Genomic DNA, 18,946 nt, shown 5'->3' with positions numbered 1-18,946 from the left:
AAACAAAGTTTAATAAAAAATATGAAGAAATAACATATCAAATTAAAATATACTGTTATAAAGTTAATGAGGAACACCATTATTAATAATATTCATTTTATTTCATGTCTAAAGCAAGTTATAATTATATGTTTATTTTAACTCTTTTTTATAATTTCTTGAAATTAAATAAAAAGATTTTTTTACATTAAATTTTCTTTTTTATTTTTAATAAATCCTATTATTTATTTTACTTAAAATTTTACTTATAATCAACACAAGAATACATTCTCTTATATGAATCAAGAATTGATAATAATTATCATTGACTGATAGCATGAGAGAATTGTACTTTTAAATACAGAATATTTTTCAATTTTTTTAGTTAATTCTTGTACAATTTTCTATTGAATTCATTATATATGACATAAAACAACATTACTTATTTTATAAAAAAAAAGACGTAATTCAATCATTAAAAGTAACAGTCTGACATTTTAATATAATTACAATTTAATCCAAAAATCTTATAAAACTCGATATTATATGTATGTGTATAGTTAAACTTACCGCGACGTCTTCGTTTCTTTGGAACATCAGCCTCAGACTGTATCGCAGGTTGTTTGATACTTTCAAGATCATCTGCATCAAGAAGACTGCATACTTGTATTGGAGTTACAGAACGTACATTAAGATTTGGATACCTTGAAAAAAAAATAACAAATTTATTTGATTATTAGTGCTTATTATTATTATTATTTATTATTACATATTTAATATATATTTATATTAATAACAATATTAATATATTAATATTGATATTTATTAATATTATATTATGACGATATTGGTTATTATATATTATAATATTATGTGATATAAGAAGAGAGAAAATAAATTCCAAAAATCTTAAAACTTCATATAATATCTGCGACGATAATTTTCTAAAACACACTTGACAATTATTTGATATGTAAAAAGTTATTTTCTCTATCTTCTATAAATTATTTAATATCAATCAATTGACTTATTGTGAAAAATAAAAATTATAGTTGAGAGTCTTACCTAGTGTGAGGATCAAGGGTGTACGCAGCATAATCTCTATTCAAATTTTCTGGTGTTGTTTGTCCCAACAATCTGTATATCGACTCGCGCTCAGCGATTACTTCTAATGGTGAAAGTGAAGCACCCCAACCCTTGATTGCCCAACCAGCATCCAGAGAGCTCAAGAATCCTCTCGCGCAACCAGAACCAGTGGGCCAAAATGGCTAAAATCAATTTTTCATTCAGTTTTTCATTGAAGATTAAATAAAATAAGAAATGCTGAAATGTAAAACCCTGAATATATGGAGAAATATGGAAATATACAAAAAAAAAAAGTGAAAAAGTATCAAAAAGTGGAGTAAATTAAGAATTAAATATATAAAATAAAAGACATTAATAGAATTTTGCTTAATCGTACAGTTGTTATTGTATATTTTTATATAAACCATTATTATATTATTTTATATATATTATATGTAGAATAATGTCGTTCAAAAATTTGCAAACTTAATAATTTAGATAATGTATCTCAAATTAAAATAAAAAATTCTAATAAAATATTGAGACTATAATAGTTTTTAAATGAAAAATGTTTAAAGTTGACCAATCTGAAAAATTTAGATTTTCATATTATATAAATTTCCAAAAATTAAAATAAATGTTAAAAAAAAACAAGTAACAAATAAAGCAATTATTATTCTTTTTTCTTCTTTTTTTGTGTATACACATCTCTAACTTTAAGTTTGTGTCATAAATGTATAAAATAAAATAAAAAAATCGTAATTTTTAGTAATCGCAAAAAATACATATCATTTACCTCTAAAAGGCTGTCGCCTACAAGAATCATAAGTAGTTTATGTCCATGACGTTGCAATACGCGACTCGCATTTTCTGCCGCGTACATTGAAGTAAAGTCGAACATGGCTACGTCCGGTTGGCCATAATGATTCACAGCAAATTCCATGTTCATCATTTGATATTCCGTCGAGAATTCGGCCGCTTCTCGTGCATACAACATTAATGCCTCGCGATCCACGTTCTCTTTCGCGAGTAATTTTGCGGTGTCAGCATGATCCTAGAAATCAATAATAGTTTTAATTTAACTGTTGAAACAAGTAAAAGTGATATAGCTTTGCTTATACAACTTGTTCTCTATTCTTCAAATAAATATTAAAACATTTAAACTTTTTCATATTATCTTTTGTTTATAATTTATATTATACTTATTCATTTGCTTGTAATTTCAGAATATATTACAAAATTTTAATTATATCACAAAATTTTAAATAATATTCTATAACATTTTTTATTATAAAGTTATTAGATATTAACAATAATTATTTAAAACACAGTGTTTTTAATATTATAATTCTAATATATAAAATGATAAAAATGATAATATAATAATATTCTGATATTTGAATAAATAAGCCATACTATACAAATAAAAGCAATTTATCGTTATTATTTATATGAAATACACATGGCTGAATTTTTTGTTTTGTCAGTTGTAATATATAAAATCAGAAATGTATTACCCTGTTTTCATTATTTATCTGTTTAAAGCAAACATTTTTCTCTATATTATAATTTCTCTTTTTTTTAATTCTAAAAGATATAAAATTATACTTCTAATTCCAAATGTATAAAACATTATTTATGATTAACATATGACCATAAAAATTGTTGTTACCTGCTGAATAACTCCCTTGTCGATTAAACTATGTTTCTTAGCAGTCATAACGAAATAATGTGTGTCATCTTTGTAATATACAATGTTTTCCAAGTCAATTCCCGTTTCTTGATACAATTCTTTAAAAAACTTTTGATTAAAAATAAAGGCAACACCACTGATCTCTTCAACACGAGCCTCTGCCTCGGTTCGTTTATTTATGAAATTCGCAGTTATTGCAATGGCTAATTTCCCTCGAAATTCTTTTCGCTTAAAGCCTTCTAAAGTATTCCTCTTGCCATCAGCTCCAATTAATACATCAAACTCGTATTGAGAAACTGGATGATCCACTGGTAACGTTTTTGCTCTCCAACCAATCTCTGAAAAAGATAATTAAAAATTATTACAATTTTTTATTAAATTTCAAGATAAAATCTATCAATAATGGAAATAAAATGTAGATTAATTTTTTTATTTAAAAAATTCTAAATTATATATATATATATATATATATATATAAATTATTCTTCTCTTATATTACTCATAAACACATTTTGTTATAATTTGTATATATTAATAAAATCATATCTGATTATTAAATATATCAAATATTTAAGAATTTCAAAGCATATTCTAATATATAATGAAATAATTATGTAGTTGCACCTTGAACTTTACAAAAATTATATATAATTAATTTAATTATATACTGATTAATTATATGCTTACTGCCATCCTCTTGATTTTCCGGTGGTTGAATCAAGGAATCAAAGCTCACGCTTTCATGAAACTCGACACCGAGAATCAAAGCAACTTTCAGTAAAATACATTGCAATTGTCGAATGCTGATGTGATCAATGGCACCTGCGCAAAATTTTCCAAAGAATTTTTTTGCTCCCAAACCTCGCAGATCCTGGATGACAAAGGGCCACAAATGCAAAACATTGTTCCTAGACATTCGGTCTCTTTTCTCCATCACCACGACTTTGGCTCCTAATAGTTGTGCCTCTATAGCTGTCCGCAAGCCACATGGACCTCCACCGATGATCAAAATCTAGAAACGAAGAAGAAATATTCTTAAGACAAATGCTTTTTTTCTATTTTATATTGTCAGGATAAAATTATAATGTATAAATCAATGTAAAATACAATCAATTTTTCCGTTTCAAATATTTTTATTAATTTAAAATTTTTTATTAATTAAAAAAACTAGATTGATCTTGAAAAATAATCTTATCAGTCAAAATTCAAGACTTAATTTTTTTTCTCTTCAAAATTAAACAATTTTTGTTTGAAATATAGTTTTTTAAATTTATATTTAAGCATATTTTTGAAAATAGAACATTCAATGAATAAATATTTCAATTTAATTATCGTTTAAATATTCTTTTATTCTAATAAAAAAATTTTCAAAATTCAAATCTGTAAAAAAAAGATAATTATCAAATATAACTTATAGAAGGGGATTTTTTTAAAATATCTCACTTTTTAAATGTTTCTCGTAAAGAGAACAATTGGAGAAAATAAAAATTAATAAATAAACTCACCCTTGTGTTCGGACATGCTTTACCACGATTATAACATTTGTGATTAGCTCGTTGATCGAATTTTTTCCATAGCGCTTGTGCCTTCCATGATCGTAGCTTTGCCTTCAATTTTGGATAAAACTGAGTAATAACGGTCGGTCGAACTTTTAGCAATTCGCACAAATGTCTGTAATAGCCCAGGATAGACTTTAATGTAGTGGCATTGCAAAACTGATCGAACACCTCGCTAGCCAACGCAATTTCTGGCGAATTAACCGCCTGTTTTTTACTGACTGGGTCCATCGTCCTTTGCCTTCAATCTCGTAATTGTGATTCAGTTTCATCAGTTCTTCATTACCTACAAAAAAGTTTTAATTTAATTTTTCATATTTTAAATATATTCTATATACACAGTGTTTTATTTTAATTAATGTAATCAAATATTGCTGAAAGTGTGGCTAATGATGACATGTCTTGTAATAACAATCATTTTTAATCGTACAATAAATAAAAAAATTATGTTGCACTGCTATATAAAATTAGCACATTCCATTCTTAGGCTTTCAATATAATATATTTGATAGAACTCTCTCTCTATTAGAAAAAGAGAACTCTACTTTTCAACAACATTTCTCATTTTTATTTGTACACTGAAAAAAATTACTTAATTATTCAAATAAATATTTATTTAAATTATTTCTTTATACATCATTTATTTGAAACTAATAATATTGATTTGTGAAAAATATTTATTTGATATAAGAAATCCTTTTTCAAAACAGATAAATATTTATTTCAAACAAATGTGCAAAGAAAATTATTAAAATAAATTCAATAATTTTTTTCAGTATATTAATATTACATGTGTTATAAAAAATATTATTTATAAAAAAGGCAAATAAAAAACATTGGGATAAACCTCGACCTATAATTTTTCATCTTGTTCACAGCAAAAAAAGAATATGCACACTAATTATTAAAGGAATGAAAAACCGTCCTATTATCTACTCTATTAAGAGATAACTCTCACTTATTCGCGGTCTTTGCGAACTGTAATAATCTTGCATTGAAGATGCCGAAAGTCCGCTGCTCTTCTTCAGTTCGTTGAACTTACGGTCTGATAACTTTGTAGCTCGTCTCGTTGCATTCGCTCAACATTTCGCCGAAGAAAAAACGGAAATGCAAACATTTTTTGCAATAAATTTCCGAAAAAAATAAGGTCATCAATATCTTCTAAAATTCTGATTGTGAGCGATATGTTCGATATTAAAGATAAGGAGTGTTCAATAAAACTGATACTAATTTTATATAATCCAGCATTGTTATTTAAAAAAAATATATAATATATTTCCATGCAAATTGCGATAAAGAGCACATAAATATTATATCAAAGCATTTTCGTTTGAAGAAATAGTGCGTAATGAACGTGAGAGCTTTTTAATAATGCACTTAAAAAACAGAAATGACTGCAATGCAATTAATTCATTGTTGACAATAAAAATACTTTGTATGATGTGTCGTGAGAAAATAGCACATGATAAAATATTCTTATTGGCAATAGTTCATCGTGAGGATGAATCAACTTATTTGCGACTATATATAGCATGAAATATATTTAATGTATCCATCTCGTCTATATCATTATTATATAAAAAACTGCCATCCCCCGGAAATTCGTTTAAAATTTCTCATCTATCTATTATCTCATTTCTTGTAAAAAATATTACTAAAAGAAAAATTATACAAATACATTTATCAAAATTCAAGCGAGAAAAAATAAATGAGTAAAAATATTATAGTTAGAATATTATTTATATTTCCATTTGTAGTTAAATAAACTATGTATAATTAAAGGCGATCTAAAATATCATTTGCAAAATAAAGCTGCATATTTAATTATTTTTACAATTACTTTTATTAGTAATAACATTTTTTGCCATATAATAATGTAGCATAGAATAATAAAGTAATGTCAAATTTTTTAATATATTATAAGAGATCAGATTTTATTTTAAAATTTAGAAAAAAGAAAAGAATAAAATAAAGAAAATAAAAAAGGAAAGAAAAAGGGAAAACATGCTAAAATTTACTTTAATCTCAATTAAAATATATTCATTCAGCCAACAGTTTCAATAATATAGAATTGAATAAATTAGGAAAATCAGAATGATTTATACTGAGACTCTCTACTAAAGGTCACGATATAACAGTGATTTCGTCAAAATTCTGCGACAGAGAGAAAGAAAAAAGAGAGAGAGAAATATATACTTGTCTTGCTGTATAATTTAATGCGTTATGATGCTCACCCATGCGCATAAAACTACTGCATGTTACTATGTGATAAAGAATTGTTATTGCTAATAAAAGTCATTGTAAAAAGAATGATTGAATGTACAGCTCCAATTTGTATCATAGTTCACATTTTCATCAATCATATGTAAAACCTTTAAAAAAATGTAGTATATTTAGATTAAGGATTTTTATAATAAAAGCCATACATATATATAATGTATATAAAAAGTACCGATAAGAAATCAATGACTATACATAGTTTATTTAAATATAAATTTTAAAAATATAGATAATATATTCTTACAACATGCTTACTCATTTATTTTTTCTTACTTGAATTTTATTTAATTTATTTGTATACACACATCGAGAAAAATATTATATAACAAATAAGTTTTTAAATATTATTTAATATAAAGAATTTTTTTAATATTATTATTTAAATATCTAATATAAAAAAACTATTTTGTAATATTTTTTAATACGTTTACTTTTTAACTGTGTGTTCAAATTTAAAGATAATTCAATTATCAAATTCAAATATACCAATAGATAGATATATCTATCTATTGATATCCACAGAGAATATATATATATTTCTATTTCCTGCTCCTATTGTCTGTACCTTTGCATTGTGAGATAGATTTTATTATTAGGCTATGTTCTACTTGGCGATCGTAGAATCATTCCATTCTCGTTGTTTATCGACAGTTAAATAAAGATAGATAATGCTATGTGAATGTTGCGAACGCCAAGAGAAAAAAAAGGTCAGATTACTCATTAAATATTGACTAAAGATTGGACTAGTCAGAACAAAAGGAGCTAAAACTTTTTTGTTCTGAAATGAGCTATAAAGGACTTCTAATTTATATTGATATAAAATATGAAGTCTCAAAGAGATTTTACTTTTTTCAATAATCTTTTTTATTTTTTTTAAATTTTAATATTTTTATAGAATATATTTAATATTTTATTTTAATATTTTTGTAGAATAATAAGATTAATCAATTAATAATCAGAATTTTCTTGCATAGATGTCCTCAACACACCAGCGTAATAAGCAACTACATTTTTTAATTACAATTATATGTTTTTTTCTATATTAATTAATTCATTTTATTATATATTATGTATATAAACATCAGGACAAAAATATCAAGAAAGAAATTGTGCATAAAAGTTTAAAAATCATTAAAAAAGAAACTTCAACAGATATTTTATATTATCAAAACGTGTACAAATATAAAAATAATTACACAATTTTTCATATTAAGTAAATAGAAAAATACTATTTTATGTGTCTGAATATATGACGATTTCATATATATTTTATTATTTAAGATTATATGGTCATTTCCTGCAAAAAGTAATTGAATTGAAGATATTAAAACATAGATATATTGAGATAATTGTGTGTGTATGTAAATTGTCTTTAAATTTGAATACACAAAAAATAGATGTATTAAAATATTACAAAACAGATATATATAAATAAGATATATATTTATATTTTCCAGATTGAAATATATTTTGTATAAATATAACAAAGAAAGAACATATTTTCAAATTAACAGTTTCAAAGTTTACTTCTTACACTATTTGTTATTTTATCTTTGATTTTTATATCATCGAAAGATAAAATTGAAAAAAAATTGTATTTTTCTAAAAATTATGGACATAAATATACAATATGAAAAAATGTAAATATTCTGACAGCAAAGAAATATGCAAACTTCAAAACTCCAAAAGTTCTATAACTACTATTTGCAAGAAAAATTAATCTGTGAATCATAATAGAATATTTTCCATGAATCAACTTGAATCTTGTCATTCTTTTTTATTATCTCACAACTCACAATACAATTTACGCTTTATGCTTTGACGTTCTCATGAAAATCTATTATTAAAAGGATATCCAGGCATACATTTTTGTAAGATGCCTTATATAATTTTATACACATATATGTGTGTGTGTGTGTGTGTTATATTTTTGAATATATTTATAAATACACACACACTTAAGTACATAAATAACATAAACGCACATGCGTGAGCTCATTTAATTGACATAATTGACGTATAAGCGTTGTTATGATAGTGAACATTTTTTGCTCCTGTATACTTAAATGAATTTATGAATGCACAAATACATAAGTGTGTGTGCTATGCATATACGTACGTGTATGATAGGCTGCGTCATGCTGCGTATAATTGTACGACTGACGATATTAGAAGACTCCTAGCGAATTTGCGGTGCGCGACCTCTTCCTTTTTATGGACTCGCAGTCGTCGACTTGCTCACAAAACTATACACGACGAGGGAACGAAAGAGATGCGGGCGTTATTTAGATGAGGGCGAACGGGGTGTGTGTGTGTGTATGTGTGTAACCATTCACGCACGCACCATGGAAATACCGATGGGATGCATTCATCATCATTCACATGATGCTAAATCCCGAACCTATTTCGACCCGATCGTGCTCATCGTCGAACAGATATAAACGCTCACACACCTACCACCGTCCATTTCCTCTTACGATTCCAGAGTTCGATGGAATCCTTATTCAGTCGTACGGCGCTACGTCAGACGACGCATTCTGAAGGCTGCTGGAGGACCACTTCAAACAAACTCCGTCGACAAGAGTGACGGACGAAACTGTGCGAGCTGATGGTGGCGCCCTCGCGCGGCAGCAACGCGAAGCTCCAAACGTCAGAGTAGCCAACCCTGAAAAATCAAATCGGCAGCTGTCAGTGACAGGTGTCACGCGATTGGATGTTCGATAGAAATATTTAATTTGTCCAGATGACGTTTAAATGAGATAGATAAGGAGTTAGCTATCTACCTTCTTACATTATCTATGATTGTATTAGATTATAATGCGTGCAATGTCCTTTACTATACATTTACATGCCTGGGTGCAAATCAACCTATCCCAAGTATTCCACGTATCCTATAATTCATGTGAATATGTATGCATATATGATAACATCATGTCATATAACAGCTACATACGTTTTCCACGTTTAGTAAGATATTATCTGAAATCTTAATCTATATTGTCGAAATTAAAAGTAAAAATTAGGGGCATTACTGTTTTTACGTGTCTACGTTGTATGGTTTTTTATAGTTGTCATTTATAATTATATATATTTAAGAAAATTATTTACACAAGAAAATATATCGTGAAACGTGCAATATTACAATATCGTATCTAATTAGATATTATTATGCAATAAGTGAATTTATGTGATTTGAGAAAAAAGAAAAACAGCAGAGTTCGACGTTCGAATATTTTAAAATAGTTTTAAAATATCTTTCTTAATTACGCACCTTTAATTAATGGTGCGACAAATTAGTCTCATCAGCGATTTTTGTTCAAGATGAATCTTGGACACAGTGAAAGGATATTATATTTGCTATTCCTAGCAATTTTACTTTTTTATCTGCAAGTAGATGCAAATTATTTTGGAACTAACTCCAAGAAAGATGACCAATGTTTCTGCAAGGTATTGTAGATTTTGTTTGTTTTCATATTATTCTATGTTCACACCTCTTGTGAATAAAATGCTTTATGATCTTTCACATGTCTATCATTTTTGGATTATAAAGATTTTTCCTTTTCTCCTTTTTATATATAAATAATAAATCTGTGTTTCAATACTTAGTAATATTATTAATTATATATTGAGATATTTAATGCATTGAGATATATTAAATATCTCAATATTTTGCTGTAATTTGATTAAATATGTTTTAAACATTTTAATTAAAATTTTAGTTGAAAGGATACATAGATGATTGTACTTGTAATGTGGATACCGTGGACTATTTTAACAATATGAGAATTTATCCGAGGATTCAAAGTCTTCTAGTCAGAGATTATTTTAGATTTTATAAAGTAAACTTGAACCAGAATTGTCCATTTTGGGCAGATGATAGCAAATGTGCTATTCGGTATTGTCATGTATTGCCGTGTCAAGATGTAAGCATTTCTTTTTTTTGTCCTAAATATGCTACTTTAAATAAAAATTATCTCAATTCTTTAATTTCCTGCACTCTATTGCAGAATGATATCCCGGAAGGTTTAAAGGGAGAGATTCCAAGAGATATTCACTTTAATGAAAGTCCTGTAGATAAATATAAATCAAATGCGCAAATTGCTGACTGCTCAAAAGATCATAATATGGAACTTGGTTTCTTGAACACAACAATTAGGTAATATAAAAATACTTCATAGTTAAGTAAGTACTTAAGTTAAAATTCTAAGATAAAAAAAAACATCTTGTTATAGTTCAGAAAATTACAAAGAATTTGAACGATGGCAGCGACATGATGATGCACAAGACAATTTTTGTGTAAAGGAATCTAATCCTGGGGAATATGTGGATCTTTTACTTAATCCTGAAAGATATACAGGATATAAAGGAACTAGTGCACATAGAATATGGCGAAGTATTTATATGGAAAATTGTTTTAGGTATACAACTATATTTATGTCAAATGTTATTTATATTTCTTATTTTATTATGAAATTTATTTAATTTACTATAACAAAATTATTATTTTTCAGACCTGAAAACTCGCCACAAATTTTTATACCATCTTCTAAAATAAATAGTAAGTCTTATATCTAATATTTACATTATTTATATAAAAAAATGCAACTTTATTTAATTTGAAAAAGAAAGGATATTAAGTTAAATAATTATATGAATTTGCAAGTTTATGTTTTTAATATAAATATATATAAATAGATAAATATATATAATTATGTTTCAGGAATGTGTTTAGAGAAACGAGTCTTTTACCGAGTCATATCTGGCTTGCATGCTAGCATCAATATACATTTATGTTCAAAATATTTGTTAGCTCCTCAAGATGGTTTGCAAGTATCATCTGATAATCAATGGGGTCCTAATTTGGAAGAGTTGCAAAGAAGATTTTCTTCTGAAACAACAGGTGATGAAGGTCCAAATTGGCTAAAGAATTTGTATTTCACTTATTTACTTCAATTAAGAGCTCTGGCTAAAGCAGCACCTTATTTAGAAAGAGAAGAATATTATACAGGTAATGAAATCGATGATGAAGATACAAGATTGGCGATGAACGATATATTGAATGTTATCAAGTGAGTATTTTATATATATATATATATATATATATATATATATATATATTTATTATAATATAACAATATTTTATATGTTACAATATATATAAAATAATAATAAAATGTAATTTATATTTTATTTTAGGTCATTTCAGGAACATTTCAATGAAACTGTGATGTTCACTGGAACAGAAGCACAGTTATTGAAAGAAGAATTTAGGCAACATTTCAGAAATATTTCACGTATTATGGATTGTGTGGGATGTGATAAATGTAAGCTATGGGGTAAATTGCAAATCCATGGCCTGGGCACTGCATTAAAGATATTATTCTCTGGAAAATTTGATAGATGGAAACCGACACTTAATAATTTTAATCGAAAGGTGTTTTTCTTAGAAAGAAGTGAAATTGTTGCTTTAGTCAATGCTTTTGGAAGGTAGATTTCATTTTTATTATTTTTATTATAAACAAATAGATCTAATTTATTAATAATCTCAATTTTACAGGTTATCGGAAAGTATTTTCGAGTTGGACAGATTTCGCAGGATGATGAGATAACCATAATGTCAACTTATAAACTTTTCAATTCCTCTATGAAACATCACTTGACACATCACTGAGATTTTTACTTCTCTGTTTTTTGCTTCCTTTATTTGTAGAGAGTGGACTTTGCTGTGCTAATCTAATTGAATATTTATTAATATAAAATGTTTTTAATACATAATATTTACATAACTAAATAATTAACAATAGAATCATTTTATAGCGAGTTTTATGTGGGTATTTTTTAAAAAGTAAGATAAAGAATGTGTTATTCTATTGAAATTATTTATTTAATTATATTAATATATAATTTTCAAACTACATAAATGTCAGTTTAAATATTAACTATTCAATTAGACTTTAGCTATTTGTGAATATTTCTTCCAATACTATGAAAGCTATATATGTATGTATACATATGTACATGTATCCATATATATGTCAAGACCAACTGTACCAGTGTTTACTTATACAAATTAATAATTATAAGTGTATTCTTATATTGATAAATAAGAAGAATAATATAGGAAATGAAAAATGAAGAAAAAGATCATGAAGCCAACTGAAGGCAAAAATTATCGATGCAAATAATTATATACAACACATACACAAACACACATACAAATATATGTGAAAGAATGTAATTAGACATATTTAGTAAGAGATTGCCATTTGAACTGATATTTTCTTCCGATTTATATCGTAGCTTTTGACTCTGTCTGTGATAAATATTTCATCTAACAATAAGGCAACTGTTTACATGACTTAAATTTATGTATATTATACTTTATGAAGTTGAAATTCTGTTTACAATACATATTTTTATAATCAATATGGCAAAATTTTATTCATAATAGTTTATTTTTCATAAAATCGAATAATTGTGTAACTATATAAATATTTAAATAAATATGAAATAAATGCAATTTTCGGATATATATATATATATGGCTTGTAATAGCCAAAACTGTACTTAAATTTCTAATTATATGTGTAAATTTTATTTGCATTTTTGGAATAAAGCTTACAATATGTCAAATTTATGTATAAATAACAATAATACAATATGATCATATATATATATATATATATATATGAATGAGAAAAGGAAAAAATAAAATAAACTTGAAAATATTCTAAATATTTTAAATATAACCCTAGATAAAATAATTTAATGTAATAAAATTTATATATATGAAAAATATTTTTCGCTTAATGTAATTATATTTAATTAAGTAAGAATCTAAGTGACATGTAAATTCAAATTAAAATATGTTGTTTTATAGCGATTTTCATGAACAATAATTTTTTTCACCATTAAATAATATTTTTAGATTTAAATGTATATTTTGTTCGAATCTTCATGATTCAATTATATAAAATCTAAATATTAAACTTAATGATGAGAATCTGATATACATCAATTTAATAAATAATTATTATTTTACTTTAATTATTTAAAAAATTCTTGATGTTGGTTTAAAGTTTGTCAGGATGAATAAGAAACTCTGTGAAACGCTGTGAATATGATTTATTGTTATTACAACTATATACGCGCGTACCCATGCGGCACGCAACACGATACAATAATAATTATTGCATAAACGTACAGAGAATATAATATAGAGCGTAAACAAATAATAATATTAATAATTATTATAATGACTGAATGTTAAATTAATATTACGCAGTTAGTCTGGTTTATTAGACACGTATACGAAAGAAAATTTAAACTTGAGAATAAGAAAGCGTAGACGGACGACGAAGAGAAGAAAGAAGATAGCAAAGAGGAAGACACGGTCGGTTCTCTCAAGCGAGCCCTTATTATATTAATCCTTTCAGCGGCGATCAATCATATCTTTATGTATGTTTCAAGATCTCTTCGAGATAAGAAATCTTACACTCGTTTTACTATAAACATTTATTCTCAGTACGAGGCGATGTATCTCGCACCTGTCGCCATTAAAAGGACCAAGCATATCCAAGAAGGACTCTTATTAGGGCCAACGTTAATCTACTTCTTGACCATCGAATATACAGTACGAATTTTGACTAGCACGTTAATGAATAACTATGAGTCCTCTCTCCCTCAATCGCAAAAGGATTCGTAGAGAGTAGGAAGAAACGCCGAAGCTTCGACCGACCTTCATCCGGAAGATAAAAGTAGAAGAAGAAAGATCGCAAAAAGTAGACAAAAAAGAAAAGAAGAAATCGGCGACGTGTCGAGAGGAGAACCGACTGTTGCGAGCATCGATGATCCTCTCGCACCGCCGTATTGTCGTAATTACAATATAATCATCGATTCGACCGTAATAATTGACTGCTCGTCGGAGCGGACTCTCTTTGAAGGTCGACGGTACACGAGCCCGAAATGGCAAGAAAATCTATGGTTTTACCGAAAGAATACGCGCGATACTGTCTCGTCGTGTATGCATACTTCCCCTGATAGCCAAAGTAGTCATTTTGACATCAAGTTACGTCATTTTGAATGGGAAAATGATGTTATAATAATCACTGTGGCTATCTGGGTTCGTTTCCAGTAGCATATCTCTCATTACAACTTGCGTTATCTTTTAACTAATCCTAAACGTAACATTGCTTTCTTCTATTAGGACTGTACCCACGATGATTCTCCTCATGGTGTCTCTTCAAGGCCTTTTTTTAAGGCGACTTTATCTCGAGCGGTAGCACATTTGCAATTATATTTATTACATCGTTCTTTCGTACATCGAGGGAGCATGACACAGGGGTTTTTCTTCTATATATGTATATGTATATGTACGTGTAAATGTGTGTATAATATGCTCTGCAAAGGATGTAACATTCTCTGTCAAATATTACTCGAGAGTCTCAAGTATAACGTGGTAATATATGAATTTAAGATATTCGCGCATTATTTAACAATCCATAATTCTTCTAAAATTTTGATCTACTAAAAAACTTTGTGTTCTTTTTCTTAAAAAATCTTATTAATTTTAAAATAAATTAATTCTGTCAAGACGGGCTTCTTTGAATAAGTAAAATTGAAAAATTTTCTAAAGAAATTAGATAAATTATACAGATAATATTGCTTATGTATAAATAATGCGCGAGTATCCCGTTATCTTCTGTGTGATAGTGTTATATGTATATGCGTAACGATGCGTAAGTGTATGTACGTGCACAGTGCGTAAATATAGTTTCTGAAACCGAGGACGAATATTGAATGTCGCGCGAGAATGTTTCGCTCGTTTCGAATGCTCGATGCCCTTCGTAGGTTGCGCGAAGAGCATGGTTGATTCTCTTCAACTATGACTACGAGCTATAAATTCGCGTGTGTTGATGGCTAATCGATCGTATTTTTTAGGCGGGAGAAGGTGGCGAAATCACAAACTCAGCAATTTCGCAAAAAAAGAAAAAAAAAGAATCTTTATATAAAATCTCGAGATATTATATGTATATATGAATAAATATATTTTGCAGAAATATGTATAATTTGAAATTTGCAATAGCTTTTGATAATTACTAAATGGTAAATTATATTAAGCTAAATATTATAATTATAATATTTCTTACGTTTTAAAAGGCATTACATAATGGTCAAGATATTTTAATGATTTTTTAAAAATTGAACATACACTACAAATATCAAACGCAGTCATTTGACCACCTTACTCTCTTTAGACCACCCATTTATAGTTACTCTACTATTCGCTACGTTAAATCGTAACAATAACGATAATTATAACAATAACTTTCTTATCCTGACTGCATATTGACGCGAGGATGGAATCGATTCATGCATAGCCTCTCGTTTTTTTTTCTTGAAGAGAGGAGTCCTCGACTTTTTTCCGGTGTTTTACCGATAATTATATCGTGTTTGTAACATGGATGTTCTACTGATTCAACGCTACGAAATGCACGAGGATTTATTACGTGTTGTCAGTTAACGATATAATAATTAATTCGTGCGACGCCGATTTTCTTCGGCGGGTTCTTCCAAAAAATTCGCGCGTATCTTCGGCGTGTCAGCGGCATAATGATAAATTTTATCAATCGATCATATCGATTATTATTCATTTTCGGTCGCTTTTTGCTCTCAACTTGATTTTGCGCTAGAGATATGTAGTCGATGTCAAATCTTCAAGGCGGAATCGTTGACAAATAATTCGCAGTAACATGTTTGTGCCCGGGTTGATTGTGGCGAGCGAGTAGTGATCTTTAGACGATATTGGCCTTGGCAATGGAGCTTCCCATCATGACCTTATTCACGAAATTTACAATGGCCGTGGCCGGTTGCTCTGGTTCCAGTTCGGCAAATACGTGGCACTGATTGTCCGATTTGTGAGCAGGCTTCCTCGCTACAAAGCCGAAGCAGCGACTGGAAAGAATAAACAGGATAAAAAATCTATCACAATTTAAAAAAAATTGAAATCATAAAATTTTATATATATTTTTCCTATTATTTATACTCTATAAATTATATATATTGAAAATAAATTATAAATTCAATAAACTAAATAAATTTAAAATTGCTATTCAAAAACATACTGAGCGCTAAGTGGTCTTCCGGTATCTTCGCTGGCAAACTCCCACGTGCGTTCCTCGGTGTCTAGTCCACAATAGCTTATATTATTTGTCGGATAATGTCTACGGAAAAATAGCTTTCTCGCGTTATCAGTCAAAGTAATGCCCTGCGTGGAAACCTTGAAATGAACAATTGTGGCAATCGGTAGAGGCTTCTGCTCGAATAGGCTGGTGATAGCTTTTTTAATGGCCTGCGGTCCGGTCAAGGATTCCGTATCAATTGTAAAGAGGTACAGAACATTACAAGCTGCAACAATATTTAAAATATTTATAAAATTTCTTTCTTAATAAATCGAAGACAATTTGTAAAATTTAAAATTTTATCTTGTCTGTTTAATTTATTTTTTTTTTTAATTAATAAAAATTGATCGAATAAAAGTCCAAATTAAGATCCTTTTATTCGACGGTGAGAAAATTTACGCGGTTTTTTTTTCAATTTAAAACATAGTAATGTCATCGCTGAATAAATTACCTGCTCCTTGAGCGAGAAGTTGTTGAGTGCTATTAGTACCAGGTGAGTCCAAGGCTCTAGCGGCTGCTTCCGGTTCCGGTAGTAGAAGTTGACAAGGTAACGCCATGGCCATTAGACTATGCTGATAAACCAGTGCCGAGAGTGAACTAAAGACAGGCTCGTTTGCGCATCCCTTTAGTCTAACTCCACGTGACGTTGGCTCGATCAGGAAGTGCCTGACAAGTTCGCTCGAAGGATCTCGCGGGCTGCTGGGTGCGCCAGGGGGTGGTGTTGCCACTTTCAATGCTAGCCCAAAGGCACCCGGAAATGAGTTGCTGTCTCGTACTACGAATGTGCCGGGTGTCGCGTCTTTCAGCATCGAAATTGCTAAAAAATTTTGCAATTTGTATATTTTATACATCACATCACAATTTTTTAAGTTACTGCATGCATAAGAGATTTAGATAAAGGAACCTATATAAATTGTTATATATTTTCTTCAGATCTCAAATATATCTAGAATATTTATTACGATAATAAAAAGAAGAATTGTTCGAATATAAAAGATAAAAAGATTACCTTGCTCTCGCGATATATTGGGTTTGTACCAGATTCTGCTGGTGTCACGTACAAATTTCACGTTGGCATCGGCTACCTCCTGGGGTTCGGTGTTCGAATGAACACTGGAGCGTCTCGAGCCATAATATTGGACCTGTGGTGAAGATTGGCCACCACTATTGATCGAAGTGTATGACACAGCACTCTATAAAATTCAGAAAAATAATCAAATTTAAAATAGGAACGATATATTAAATTCGACCCTAATTAGCCAAGAAATTTTTATTTTATTTCCACAACGTTTCGATCATCTGTTTTTGGTCCTTTTCAAGTGAAAAATTTTTTGATAAAAGCGCAGTTAGTTGACACTGTTGTCATGATTATTAAACAATATGATTATCGGAATTTTTTAAAACATTTAAAATAACTTTTGAAAGAACTTTTGAAAGAAAGTAACCGCATCTTATCGTTATGATAGATCGTCAAAAAACTGGTGGTGGTTTTTTGACGATCTATCATAACGATAAGATGCGGTTACTTTCTTTCAAAAGTTCTTTCAAAAGTTATTTTAAATGTTTTAAAAAATTCCGATAATCATATTGTTTAATAATCATGACAACAGTGTCAACTAACTGCGCTTTTATCAAGGATTTTTTCATTTGAAAAGGACCAAAAACAGATGATCGAAACGTTGTGGAAATAAAATAAAAATTTCTTGGCTAGTTTGGGTCGAATTTAATATATCGTTCCTATTTTAAATACCACTAGCGACGTTTTAAGTATTCAATTTAATCAAATTTATTTTCTCACACAATATTTTTAGTACTTCCTTGCACAATTATCATATTAATAATTAAATTATTTTTGCAGAAAATTAGTGATAAAAAATCATATCGCTTTCTAATTAAGAACTTAAATAAGGTTTTAATTTAATCATATTTATATTAAAAAAAATTTTTTCTTCTCTCTAGCATCTTAATAGAGAGGAAACAATAACTAAAGAATTAAAACAACGATGCTGTACAGTTTGAATGTAACATAATATGTAGGAATATATGCTTACCTTGGGGCTTTGGGCGAATTCTATATGAGTCGGTGTTCCAGGACTGCGCGAAACAGCCTGCGGCTGGGACGATTCGCTTAGCGGAGAAACAGGTCGGTCCTTGCTGCAAAACGAGTAACCGAGCATAACATTAAAAGATAT

At 28.4% G+C, this 18,946-nt stretch overlaps 3 protein-coding genes across 22 annotated transcripts in view; 1 reads left to right on the top strand and 2 right to left on the bottom strand.

Moving 5' to 3' along the window:
* Nucleotides 1-9,182, bottom strand: part of Mical (Molecule interacting with CasL) — a 30,223-nt gene extending 21,041 nt beyond the window's left edge. For 4 of the 8 annotated variants that reach the window (XM_085490279.1, XM_085490284.1, XM_029309989.2 and 1 more), the window contains exons 1-7: nt 8,693-9,181; nt 4,243-4,579; nt 3,425-3,749; nt 2,717-3,075; nt 1,841-2,098; nt 1,045-1,247; nt 550-683 (exon numbers count right to left, since the gene is read on the bottom strand). In XM_085490279.1, coding sequence (XP_085346405.1) covers nt 550-683; nt 1,045-1,247; nt 1,841-2,098; nt 2,717-3,075; nt 3,425-3,749; nt 4,243-4,524 — 1,561 coding nt within the window. In that variant the 5' untranslated portion in view covers nt 4,525-4,579; nt 8,693-9,181. Of the gene's footprint in view, nt 1-549; nt 684-1,044; nt 1,248-1,840; nt 2,099-2,716; nt 3,076-3,424; nt 3,750-4,242; nt 4,580-8,692 lie in introns of all 8 variants that reach the window. The other 4 variants (XM_085490280.1, XM_085490281.1, XM_085490283.1 and 1 more) reach the window with 4 other exon arrangements.
* A 220-nt stretch (nt 9,183-9,402) lies between these two features.
* Ero1L (endoplasmic reticulum oxidoreductin-1-like protein) lies at nt 9,403-13,310 on the top strand. Its single transcript, XM_029309903.2, has 9 exons — nt 9,403-9,540; nt 9,895-10,020; nt 10,293-10,496; nt 10,581-10,729; nt 10,806-10,991; nt 11,085-11,131; nt 11,294-11,642; nt 11,770-12,060; nt 12,131-13,310. Exons 1-9 carry the CDS (start codon nt 9,505-9,507, stop codon nt 12,180-12,182), a joined length of 1,440 nt encoding a protein of 479 aa, XP_029165736.1. The 5' UTR covers nt 9,403-9,504; the 3' UTR covers nt 12,183-13,310.
* A 371-nt stretch (nt 13,311-13,681) lies between these two features.
* The window catches only part of by (focal adhesion protein tensin), a 217,913-nt gene continuing 212,648 nt past the window's right edge, over nt 13,682-18,946 (bottom strand). For all 13 annotated transcript variants that reach the window (XM_029309964.2, XM_085490268.1, XM_085490267.1 and 10 more), the window contains 5 exons: nt 18,806-18,908; nt 17,764-17,947; nt 17,206-17,571; nt 16,698-16,980; nt 13,682-16,527 (listed from right to left, as the gene is read on the bottom strand). In XM_029309964.2, the coding sequence (XP_029165797.2) occupies nt 16,368-16,527; nt 16,698-16,980; nt 17,206-17,571; nt 17,764-17,947; nt 18,806-18,908 (1,096 nt within the window). In that variant the 3' untranslated portion in view covers nt 13,682-16,367. The remainder of the gene's footprint in view (nt 16,528-16,697; nt 16,981-17,205; nt 17,572-17,763; nt 17,948-18,805; nt 18,909-18,946) is intronic.

Source organism: Nylanderia fulva, unplaced genomic scaffold, assembly GCF_048542155.1.
Source record: "Nylanderia fulva isolate GAGA-0341 unplaced genomic scaffold, ASM4854215v1 Scaffold12, whole genome shotgun sequence".
In the NCBI taxonomy this organism is placed as follows: domain Eukaryota; kingdom Metazoa; phylum Arthropoda; class Insecta; order Hymenoptera; family Formicidae; genus Nylanderia; species Nylanderia fulva.
This window is presented reverse-complemented; position numbering and strand designations above follow the sequence as displayed.

Excerpts from the sequence above, each read along its gene's own strand:
- Ero1L (XM_029309903.2), top strand. The coding sequence starts at position 9,505 with ATGTCATATAACAGCTACATACGTTTTCCACGTTTA. Across the intron at positions 9,541-9,894 it reads ACATACGTTTTCCACGTTTA|ATGAATCTTGGACACAGTGA; the intron begins GTAAGATATTAT and ends TTTTTGTTCAAG. Across the intron at positions 10,730-10,805 it reads TTCTTGAACACAACAATTAG|TTCAGAAAATTACAAAGAAT; the intron begins GTAATATAAAAA and ends ATCTTGTTATAG.